General features: G+C 41.9%; 1 protein-coding gene across 3 annotated transcripts in view; it reads right to left on the minus strand.

Annotated features, from left to right (window-relative positions):
- Positions 1-1493: 1493 nt before the first annotated feature.
- LOC144684472 (flotillin-2) overlaps positions 1494-12757 on the minus strand; it is a 97780-nt gene continuing 86516 nt past the window's right edge. For 2 of the 3 annotated variants that reach the window (XM_078548288.1, XM_078548286.1), the window contains 4 exons: positions 11148-11362; positions 8422-8605; positions 7176-7325; positions 5095-6265 (listed from right to left, as the gene is read on the minus strand). In XM_078548288.1, coding sequence (XP_078404414.1) covers positions 6227-6265; positions 7176-7325; positions 8422-8605; positions 11148-11362 — 588 coding nt within the window. In that variant the 3' untranslated portion in view covers positions 5095-6226. Of the gene's footprint in view, positions 6266-7175; positions 7326-8421; positions 8606-11147; positions 11363-12757 lie in introns of all 3 variants that reach the window. The other variant, XM_078548287.1, reaches the window with a different exon arrangement.

The raw sequence follows: 12757 nt of genomic DNA on the forward strand, positions 1-12757 counted from the left end.
TCCTTAACTTACAGGCCCTAAGTATTGGGCTCAGGCCTTGTTCTCTGAGTGTCGTCCATGTTTAAAGTTGTGAAGATTGAGTTTTGAAAATTCTACACCCAGCTTTTGAAATGTAACCTCACCAGCAAGCTATGTAATGTTTAAATTATCTGCTTCAGCCTGTAGTTAAATATATCTACCACAACATTATTGGTAACTCACAATATGGTAACAGGCATACATTCATCTTTTTTTTTTGTATCTGTGTTGCTTGTTCAAATTGAAATTCCTATAAATTTACGTAGACTGAAATCCATTGTTAGCTCATTCCCCTGAATTAATTTTCCCAGACTCTCCCCCGCGTCAAACTTCATCAACGTCCCCTGAGTATAGCATTGTAGCAACCCAAAACAGATTCAGGAATTAACTGCGGGGGTGAGAGAAAGGGGGAATTCTGTTGGCGAGTGCCAACAGCAATAATGAAAATCTGTTTTGAAACAACAGGACTCAGAATAAAGCTCCCGCATGTTGGGAGCAACCATTTGAAGAACCCTCTGAAAGAAAGATCAGAGCCTTAGTTTTACAGGAGTGCATTCACCAGAATTAACCACATTTGGCAGATCATATAAAGCAAGCGATCTGTTCACCTTTTGGATGCTGTGCCCTTAGCTTTAGATTTGGAAATTGGCTGCACTGTTTACGTTAGAGGAGACATGGCTGCCTCAGGGCAGCTGCACTCAAATATAAATTTCCCCCAATCTGGCCTAAGAAAGACTGATGGTATTGTAGAGGCGTGGCTACGGTGGTGTTGGTACTGCTCGCTAGGTCCCAAAGCGCAGTACTCCCAGATTGGGTGTGCTATCACAGGGCGTGTTCTCAATGCACAGCGGGATATCAGGGTAAGTTACTGGCTTCGCTGAGGGAGCCACAGCAACACAAACACAGTAATGGCATCGCGCTCGATTTAAGGGCCTTCTGTTGCAATAAATTTAAACACCTGGTTCCCCCAGGTCTGCACTCCATTAATATGTACTCACTCAAGGCCGAAAGAAAAACTGGAAAGCTCACATAGTCAGATAGAGACTGGGACCTGTGGTGCCTTGTAAATCAACACAATTTAAAAGTTATTCGTTAATGGGATGTGGGTGTTGCTGGCCAGGGCATTTATTGCCGATCCCTAATTGCTCTTGAGGAAGTGGTGGTGAGCCACCTTCTTGAACCAGTGCCTCATTACCCAAACATCTCAAATTGCTTCATACAGAGTTACTTTCCAGATCATGATAGGGTCTTGGTTTAACATATCAAAAGGACAGCACTCCTGACAATGCAGCACTCCCTCGGTGTTGTACACTTTAGCAAATTATGCGCTCAAAATGCTGTGTGGCTTGAACCCATCAAACTTTTGAATTTGAAGGCCGGTGCACTATCAGTTAAGTCAAACTGACATGGTATTTGTATTAAGCAGTGATCAAGACTCAAGGGCTTAATGAAGAAAGAGAAACAGGACAAAAGGCTACATGTCAACATTTATAATATTCACCATGTTGTGATTATGATGGATGGAAACCCATCCCAAAATATGATTACATGAACAATCATTAGTATTGCATACATAACATTAGCAGTAAATCTATAGAACTGATACGAGTACATGTTAAATATACTACATTTGCCTCTTTTTCTACTTATTTTGTTTTGAGATTTATTTTTAACCCATGAATTTTGATTCATTCAAATAGGTGCACCAACTGCACTGAAGCAAAATCATTTATGGCAGGTAAAGAGATGAGATAAAATTTAAAAATATTTATTTATAAAAAAGATGCTTCCAGCTGTCTACACAATAAAAAATAAGTGCGACCGATAATTGGGGCCTGTTCAAGGCAGCAGCCACTGTCCAGCTAACAGTCTCCCATTGGCTCAGCATTAGTCCCCAATTTCCTCTTTTACCCAGAGTCTTACCTTAACAGAAGTGCAACCTCAAGTTTGAACACATCATCGTATGTTTCATACACCATGACAGATGTTCCATCCTAATCACCCACAAATCACACTTCTGTACTAATTGCTAAAGTAGTCACTCTCCACCTTAGCCTCCGCCACAAAAAAATTCCATCCCACCCAGAACTAAACTCAGTTGTAAATCTAATCAACACAAAGCTGAAAGCCACATTAAGATACTGAACCTTATTGAACAAGGGATAAGGAGGAAAATGGAACACAACAAGAATTAGGCAAGGTAGAGTTACCCGACAGAGAGACTGATTAACAGTACATGAAAAAAAACAGCGTACATCAATCCCAGCTCAGCAAAAATGATTCTTCCCTCCCCCCCCCAATATGATTGAGATGTGAATTAAGGCTTTTGTTTCTGGAATACTTTTTGCAAAACAGGAATATCTCACAGCACCCATTTAGTTCTCGTCTTTGTGATTTGTACAGCAGGTGCTGGTAAACAGTGACTGTTGTCAACACGGGCTTGCAGACTTTGCATATTATATCACAGTCAGTATCGAGACATCACAGGTTGCATTTAACCACCATGCAACTATGTGTACTGTACTGGAGAGGAAGGTCACCCTTTAATGAGTTGAAATCACACTGTGTATGCACAGTAACCCAGTTAACTAGTTTGTATAATATTCCTCTGCATTTCAACAAGTCCCTGACTTGTTTAAAATAAATTTATTTAATTTGTTAGGTTGATGCAGCCTACAAATAAATTTCATACAAGCTCACTTATAATATGTGATTTCCACCTTTTTTCAGTTGAACTTAAGACTTTTCATAAATTGACAGCCAGTATTGAGCTGTTGTATGGAGCTTGCACCCTGATCTGTGGAGAACCTGCACTCCTGCAGTGGTGACAGTGCCCTCTCTGTATTCTGCATTGGTTGCCAATTGTTTAATGCCTCACGACACAGGTATGAAAAACCCTAGGTCTGATGAGGCTTGACATCACTAATCGCCTAATCCATGTGGAGTGCTCCTAGGTCATCAGGGACCTCACAGCATCAGATTGGACAATTAGCGGTAATGGGTCATTGACTGAGATAAAAGCAAAATACTGTGGTTGCTGGAGATCCGAAAAATAAACAGAAAATGCTGGAAAAACTCAACAGGTCTGGCAGCATCTGTGGAGAGAGAAACAGTTAATGTTTCGAGTCCATATGACTCTTCTTCAGGGCTAGAGAAGTAGAAATGTGATGAATTTTATACTGTTTAAGAGGGGTGGAGCAAGTGGAGTAAAATAGAAGGTCAGGGATAGGTGGGAGCTATAGGGAAATTTGACAAAGATGTCATGGACACAGGACAAAGGGAGTGTTAACGGTAGTGTTAAAGACTAAGGAAGGTGCTGATAGTGGCATAAAGAAAAGAAAGCAGAATGTGTGTATAGCAGAACAAGGGTCAGCACTTTTGTGAATGAACAACATGGAGCAAGTAACAGATGGCCTAGTGTGTGTGTTTGGGGGCAGAGGGAATAGAAAAATAAATAAGAAAGAAAATTTATCAAAAAAATTTAAAATTTAAAAATTGGGATAAAAATGGAGGAGAGAGTTCATGGTCTGAAGTTGTTGAACTCAATGTTAAGTCCAGAAGGCTGTAAAGTGCCTAATCGGAAGATGAGGTGCTGTTCCTCCACTTTGAATTGGGCTTCACTGCAGCATTGCAGCAGGCCAAGGGCAGACACGTGGGCATGAGAGCAGGGTGGTGTGTTAAAACAGCAAGCAACAGGGAGGTCTGGGTCATGCTTGCGGACAGACCGAAGGTGTTCCGCAAAGCGGTCACCCAGTCTGCGTTTGGTCTCCCCGATGTAGAGGAGACCACATTGGGAGCAGCAAATGTAGTAGACCAAATTGAAGGAGGTGCAAGTGAAGGTGCAAGTGCACCTGAGAGTTTGGGCCCCTGGACAGTGAGGAGGGAGGTGGTAAAGGGGGAGGTGTTGCACCTTCTGCAATTGCATGGAAAGATGCTGTGGGAAGGGGATGAAGAATTGGGGGTGATGGAGGAGTGGACCAGGATGTGCCAGAGGGAATGGTCCCTACAGAATCCTGACAGGGGGGGATGAGGAGAAGATGTGTTTGGTGGTGGCATCATGCTGGAGTTAATGGAAATGGTGGAGGGTGATCCTTCGAATGCAGAGGCTGGTGGGGTGAAAAGTGAGGATAAGAGGGACCCTATCATGGTTCTGGGAGGGAGGGGAAGGGGTGAGAGAAGAGGTGCGGGAGATGGGTTGGATATGGCTGAGGGCCCTGTCAATCGCAATGGCGGGGGTGGGGGAACCCTGGGTAAAGGAAGAAGGAAGACATATCAGAAGCGCCATTTTGGAAGGTAGCTTCATCGGAACAGATGCAATGGAGGCGGAAGAACTGGGAGAATGGGATGGAGTCCTCACAGGAAGCAGGGTGTGAAGAGCTGTAATCGAGGTAACTGTGGGAGTCAGTGGGCTTGTAATGAAGATGCCATCCCATTCCCCCAGTTCCTTATTTTTATGTTTTTCTTTCACAAAGTGCTGATCCTTGTTCTGCTATTCACACATTCTGCTATCTTACCTTTATGCCACTATCATCACCTTCTTTAGTCTTTAACACTACCATTAACGCTCCCTTTGTCTTGTGTCCATGACATCTTTGTCAAATTTCTCTTTAGCTCTCACCTATCATTAACTTTCTATTTTCCTCCAACTGGTCCACCCCCTCTTAAACAGTATAAAATCCATCACATTTCTACTTCTCTTTAGCTCTGAAGAGGAGTCATACGGGCTCCAAACGTTAACTCTGTTTCTCTCTCCACAGATGCTGCCAGACCTGCTGAGTTTTTCCAGCATTTTCTGTTTTTAAGTAATTGACTGAGGTTTGAAACTATCATTTGCACTGGTGAAATTTGTTCTCTGACCTCCGAAGGACACTTTAAAAGTCAGGAAAAGATCACTTGTGCTTGCACTCACGAGTTTCCCCCAACAGCAGAAAGCAAAATGGATTTTTGATCGCTGGTGTGTAGAGGACAATTTTTAAGTTGATGTTAAACCCCACTGGAGATCATATTGTGGTGCACATGTGTGACTTAGCCACATATACAACACACGAGACACTTAACAGCTAAGACAAAATAGTTTTCTTCTTATAAACTTTATTCTTGTAGGTGGTGTACCTTGTACCAAACTCCACTGTGAAATTCTATTTAAAATAGATTACACATTTTAATATACAAGTTCACATAAGTCTTAAGTTGAGGAGCACACCCCAATACACTCCAGGACAACATCTGGAAATATCCTCTACACATCACCAATCCATGGCAATTACAACAAATCAATTTTATCCATCTCGGGACACAATAGAACAATTTAGAAAAAAAAAACAGGATTAGCAACATCTCATGGCATCAATCTTTACATGATCACATCAAACCAGTGACGTCCAAGCAGCAGAGGCACGTCCGGTTTGCTGGAGTTACTTATGGCTTTTAGGATTTGTCATCCGCTGATATGTCTGTGCCCATGTTGCAGGATCAGTCATCTAGATCTAGGAATGTCCAGGGGGCTAATTTAAATTTAAAATTAAAAATCCATACTTCAGGGGCAGAAAGGCAGCAGCATTTGAATTTTAGTGGAAATGTTAAGTTCAGGTATTTGGGAACTCTGTTTGAAAGTGACAGCTGAGATAGACCAGCTTGTTCCTGCTTCAAATCTTTTACACAGCTGGCATAGGCACGCCAGGGCGAATTCTATGAAATCGCAGCCCTCACCATCAACACCAGCGGCTGACATCTTTATGGCCTAGAAAATACATCCCAACTCCAGCAGCATATCGGGCCAGGATTGGTATTGGCACTGGCGTTATAATCAGCAGACAGAACACACAAGGGTAGAGCAGAAAGTAAGTTTTAAAAAGCTAACTTTTCGCACAGCCGAACAATTCAGCTCCAGCCAACCTGCAACAGGGACATCAGAATCTGTTTTATCTTTAAATGATTAGCAACAAATGAGAACAATTATTGAAAGTTTCGATTTGAAGGGGGGAAAAAAAAAAGAATTCTTGTCATGCACTGAATTCTGATCCAGATTAAATTAAGGCACCAGAGGTTTTAAAAGAGGAAAAGAAAAACAAAAGTAAAATTAAAAAAGAAAAATAGCACAAGTAGTCAGTAGAAAAGGAGTTCCTTATACAAGTGTTCTGAGGTGGAGGTCTGTGGAATAGTATTTTCTATAGAGAAATATCCTGAATTTGTTGTGGCTTTTTCGTGATCAGGCCTGGGCGTTGGTTAATTTTTGGATTAAAGGTACCTAGAAAAGAAAGACAATGTCATACTGAAAGAACTATAATGAAATAGGAGCCTGGAATTTATACTTGGGTTATGATTACATGAATACTATTTCACTTTCAGCTATGTCTAATTATTAAGGGGCCACCACACTGGAACTCCCTGTTCCTCTTCTAAAAGTCCTTATGAGATCTTCGATAACCACTAAAAATGCAATAGGGCCCTTGGTTTAATTTAAAGAGCATTCCCTTTTAATATCATTGCAAGTGTCACCCCTGTGCTCTCTGATTTACATTGGTGCTTGGTTAAACACCTCAATTTTAAAATGCCTCAATTTTAAAATTCTCATCCATGTTTTCAAATCCCTCCATGGCCTCGCTTCGCCTCACCCCATCTCTGTAACCTCCTCCAATCCTACAACCTTCCGAGATGTCAGCGCGCCTCCATTTCCAAGCATACCCAATTTTAATCGTTCCACCACAGGCAGCCGTGCCCTCAGCTACCTGGGCCTGAAGTGCTGGAATTCCATCCCTAAACGTCTTCCTCCCCCACTACCTTTCTTTCTTACTTTAAGATGCTTCTTAAAACCTACCACTTTATCCAATCCTTTGGTTATCAACCCTAATGTACCCTTATGTGGCTCAGTGCCAAATTTTAATTGTTAACACTCCTGTGAAACACCCTGGGACATTTTACTATGTTAAAGGCACGAGTCAAATAAAAATTGCTGTTATTGAGTTTGGCTTGAACTCAATCTTCTAAGTCAAGAGGTGAAAATACAGTTGCTGAACTGAACTGAATATTCCCTTAATAAAACTGTGAATATGCATTAAATTGTTATTTTCCAAATGTACAAAGTGTATACTGGTTAATTTAACAATAATGTTTCTATATAAAATTACTCAGATGTTAGAAAGGAACATGGCACTGACCTTTGTTAGATCAATTCCCGTGAGAGCGTGGACGGAGGGAGGGACCTCTGCCAATAAGCGCGTGACTTCTGACGTAATACGGTTATTGTCTCCTCCGAGAATCACAATTTCATCCGTCTTAGCAAGAGGAGCTGTCACCTCGGCAGCGATCTGCAAGTAGTTCACCATAATTAAGAATGAATGACATTAGGGCAACACAAATGCCTCCCTGCCCTCTCCACACACTGATTATCAGATTAATCCAGATATTTTTGAACAAATAGTCAGCACCTTCCAAACCCACAACCACCACCATCTAGAGGGACAAGGGCAGCAGACACATGGGAACACCATCACCTGCAAGTTCCCCTCCAAGGCACACACCATCCTGAACTATATTGCCATTCCTTGACTGTCGCTGGGTCAAAATCCTGGAACTCCCTCCCTAACAGCACTGTGGATGTACCTACACCACATGGACTGCAGTGGTTCAGGAAGGCAGCTCACCACCACCTTCTCAAGGCCAATTAGGGATGGGCAATAAATGCTACAGCCAGTGACGCCCTCATCCCATGAATGAATTTTTTAAAAATCCTGTTCTCCTTTCTCTAGCATCCATATTCTTTTGCTTACCCCCCGCCCTCTCCCCCACAACTCCTCAATGCAGAGAGCAACCAGCCCTAGCTGTGGCTGAGAGTTAAACCCACCGAGCGACAGGCACCAAGTGAGTCAGTGGTTTAAACATACTGGATGGATGAAATTCTTGCAGTGCCCAATATCCCAACATGCACTGTCGACGTGCAAAGCTTTGCACAGGGAGTGCACACTAGTAAAATTTGCCATCACACCGCCAGAACTCTGACCAGAGTTAATTAGACCAGCAGTCACTTAGAGCTAGGGGCAAATCGTTTTAGGGACAAGACCTGTTGAGATTGCAGAACCAGATAGTTAGCAGATGTAATCGCATGCAGGATATGCAATTTATAAACTCTGTATTTACAATTTGCAGGGGCCAGCTCTTCTACATTAAGTCTACTTCCTATTTTCTTTTCTAATCTTCCTTCTCAAACGTGTATCCAGTTCTCTTTTGATTTAAGCAACCACATGTCCAAATAACACTGTGCGATAAAAATCACTTCCAGTTTTTCCCTTTTGTTGCTCTAATGATAATTCCAGTTCACCAACCACGCAGCATGATTGCAGATGACAAAGGGTGAAACTAAACGCACTTCATCACCTTTGCATGTCATTAAAATCGCCAGGTTACCTTTGGAAGAGCATCCAGCACCAGTGCCATCTTGGCTGCGCTTCCATACTGCTGGTAAGCTGCTGCCTTCAATCTCATTTTCTCAGCATCAGCTTTTCCAATCGCTGAAATAGAAGAAGCTTCTGCCTCTCCAATCTTGCGGATCTTTTCAGCTTGAGCCTGGGCAATCAGCACTTGTTTCACTCTGCAAAAACGAAAACAGGAGAGCTTAGAGAGCTGTGGAGGCAAAAGTGACCAAACAGAAACACAAAAGTCTTGCATTTATCTAGCACCTTTCACCATCTCAGGACAGCACGAAGTGTTTTGCAGCCAATAAAAGTATTTTTGAAATGTAATCACTGTGGTAACACAGAAAACAAGGCAGCCAATTTGGATAAGGTAAGGTCGCACAAACAACATGATAAAGTTAAGATCACCTGTTTTAGTTATGTTGATTAATGGGGGATAAATATTGTCCAGAACAGGCTTTGAAAGATTGGCCACAGGATCTTGTACATTTCCCGAGAGGTCAGACAGGGCCTCCTCGGTTTGATGTCTCATCTGGCACCTCCTGACAGTGTCAGACTGGATTTTGTGCTCAAGTCTCTGGAGTGGGACTTGAATCCACAACCAAATAGAATTCAAATTGCAGACATACAGGTTGCAAGCAAATGAAATGCTGTCGTCAGAAGTGCTGAAATTTTGAATTATTGAAATAATGATTCAGGAATATTCTGCAACTGTTTGTATACAGGTTTAGGAGAAGTGGGGGTGGCAGGGTAAGAGAAAAGGAATAAAGAAATATCTATTTCTTCCAACCTGAATTCATTTATACAGAACCAATGGATTACTGACTGGGAATGAATCCAGATTAGAACATAGTCACAGAGTGGCATCAGTTTACATGAAAACTGAACTGTTTCTATAAAAATATCTGGTCAAGAGCAAATTGCAGCCCTCCCGAATAGACATTCCACGTTGGGCATAGATTCTGATTTAATAGAATTCACCAATACATGACTTATATGAATAGGTGCGGCCTTTACATACGAACATATGAATCCAGAGCAGGAGTAAACCACTTTGCCCCTCGAGCCTGCCCTGCCATTCAATAAAATCATGGCTGATCTGATCATAACCTCAACTCCACATTCCCACCCACCCCCGATAACCTTTCACCCCCTCGGTTATCAAGAATCTATCTACCTCTACCTTAAAAATATTCAAAGACTCTGCTCCACTGCCTTTTAAGAAAAAAATTCTCATCTGTCCTAAATGGGTGACCCCTTATTTTTAAACCGTGATCCCTAGTTCTAGATTCTCCCACAAGGGGAAACATCCTTTCCACATCCATCCTGTCAAGACCCCTCAGGATCTTATATGTTTCAATCAAGTCACCTCTTACTCTTCTAAACTCCAGTGGATACAAGCCTAGCCTGTCCAACCTTTCCTCATAAGGCAACCCTCCCATTCCAAGTATTAGTCCAGTAAACCTTCTCTGAAGTGCTTCCAACGCATTTATATCCTCCTTAAATAAGGAGACCAATACTGTACACTATACTCCAGATGTGGTCTCACCAATGCCCTGTGTATCTAAAATGTATAGCATTGCCCACTCATGCCTTACAGTTCATGCATGACAAGGTTCTGCACTCTTGGCCTCCACACTATTCTATGCGGTTCTTCCTTCTGGAAGCAAAGTGTAGTTCAAAAGAAGCAACAATGTGGAGGACTTTATAAATTTATTGCACAATGGTCCATCAAGATGAGTTGCAAAGAGGATAGGGTGTTCTGATGAAAGGTCACAACCTGAAATGTTAACTCTGTTTCTCTCTCCACAGATGCTGCCAGGTCTGCTGAGTTTTTCCAGCATTTTCTGTTTTCATTTCAGATTTCCAACATCTGCAGTATTTCACTTTTGGATAGAGAGTGATGGTGACTTTGGTGACATCACAAGGTTTAAAATGTAGCTCTTACTTTACATCTAAGAGTTTTTAAATGAATCTGTTTTACTGGGTTGAATCTATTGTGAAGGGTGTGACGCACGAGCTGTACTTCCACATGGGGGGGTTTGGAACAATGTTCCGCTGTTCATTTTTACTGTCAAATTTATAATTCTTCCTCTAATATTTTGCAAGGTGTGTCAGTCTCACCTATGTAACAGTGGCTGCACTTCAAAAGTAATTTGTTGCACACACGGTCCTTTCAAATGTCTCTGAGAGTCGAAACAGAACACTGACATGAATAGAAGACTTTTTTCACTATCTGGTTAAATATTCAAAAATTCTGTTTTAAAGGAAATATATTCAGTAGTAATTAGATTCATTGTTAAAAAACACACGGTGAGGTGGTCACAATGCAAGCTACTGCCTGGAACAGTGCTGGGACACAGGGAGCACTTTGCATCCCTATTAACTTTCCTCCCTGCTCATCTACACATGCAGGTTTGGCTACTAAATAAAGAGGAGAGTAGATGGAGTTCAGATATACATCAGTCATGATCTAACTGAATGGCAGATCAGGCCCAAAGGCCCTGTTCTGATGTTGCTAAATGATCCTGCTGAAATTGGGAACTCATGTGAATCGCACTCCACTAAACATCATGTAGAATATCCATTGCAGCTTACAGATATGTCGTGTGACAAGATAGTAGTTGCACAATGTAATTTCAACAACATACAATAACTATAGAGGAACAGAAGTTTAGAGTTATAGGGACACAGAGCACATCAGGGGGGCACACGTACTTTTGCCCTTCTGCAATCTGCTGCATTCTGAAGGCTTCTGCTTCTGCTGGCCTCTTCACTGTCCCTATCAGCTCCTTGTCCATACGAGTGATTTCTTTCTCCTCAATGTCAATCTGCTTTTTGCGCTGGACCACCTCAATCTCTATTTCTTCCTGACGGATTTTCTGCTGCTCCTTGGCTCCCTGCAGCTCATAAGCCAGTTGAGCCTCTGCTTTCTAAATACAGCCAAGAAAATGCAAGACAAAGCATTAAAATAGCTCAATCTAGACAGTGACGCCAAAGCTTTAATCCTCACAGTGTTTGCAGGTCATTACAAATTACTTTTACACATTTTAAAAATTATATTCAGCATTTCTTTCTCCTTTGCTAAGGCAGTGGATAAACAACCTACTTCAAAGCTGCTATCTACAGCAGGATTTCGTTTTATTGTTTTTTTAAAACTATGAATACTAACCAAAAATGTGTCTCCATTGAGAACTTATGCAGTGATAGTGGTACCCACTCTGACTTGGACACCATATCACCATTCCCACATCACTGGGTTAAACTCCTAGAATTCTCTACCCAACAGCAATTCCATCTCACAGCTCAAGGAGGCAGCCCACCACAACCTTCTCAAGGGTAACTAGAGATGATTAATAAATGCCAATTTGCCAGCGATGCTCATATGCCAAGAATGAAGAGACAGAAAAAATACCAAATATCCCAGGTTTATTTCCTGCTCTTTGCCAGTTAAGCTGGTGTCAGCCAGGACTGTTATTAGGCACTAAAGTTAGCCTCAGTATCCCAGGATTAGCAAGGGAGCAATGCTCTTGCTTTTGATCGCTGCCATGTGGACTCCCCTACAATGTCCAATAATCTAGGTATGTCACACTTGAAATGTGGCCATTTGAAGCAGATTCTAGGAGGAGGCCTTGTGGAAGTGCAGAGGTATCAGCACCTTCAGCTCAAAAATGAAAGGGTCACAAAGCAGAGGGAAATAAAAGTGAGTGTGATAGTAGAGCAGGTCTATCAGTACCTGATAGGAACAAAGAGAAATTGACCTTTCAGCAAACATTAATCAATCCCTCTCTTCCAAGTGCTGAAAAAGACTTAGTGCGTTCCCAGCTTTCCATGACAGGCTTACTAAATAGTTCAAATTAAATTTTTATTCCCTTGGATTCCATGAAGATTTTGAGATTCTTTTCCAGATCGAGAACCCATTAGTCTCACCACTCAGCCTACCTTTACTCTGTGTGTTTTTTTCTCTGGTAACAATCTCAGAGAAACAGCCATGATGAAGGGGCACAGATCATGAGATCAGATTCAGATGAAGGTCTTTAAAGGCCTTTGACCTTTATTCTGCTATTAACGCCTACTCTGGACCAATGCTTTGTTTCTTTACGACTACTATTACCACTCCCTTTGCCTTTTATTCCATGACATCTTTGGTATTTAATCTCCCCTTGTCCTCTAACCAATGCTTGACCTTTTTCTTTTGTTCCATATGACCCTCCCCCCCCCTTCTTTTTCAACAGCATTAAACCCATCACATTTCTACATCTCTTCAGTTCTAAGAAGAGTCATATTGGACTTGAAACATTTCCAGCTCCACAGATGCTATCACTTCT

Source organism: Cetorhinus maximus, chromosome 9 (genome assembly GCF_964194155.1).
Source record: "Cetorhinus maximus chromosome 9, sCetMax3.hap1.1, whole genome shotgun sequence".
Lineage (NCBI taxonomy): Eukaryota > Metazoa > Chordata > Chondrichthyes > Lamniformes > Cetorhinidae > Cetorhinus > Cetorhinus maximus.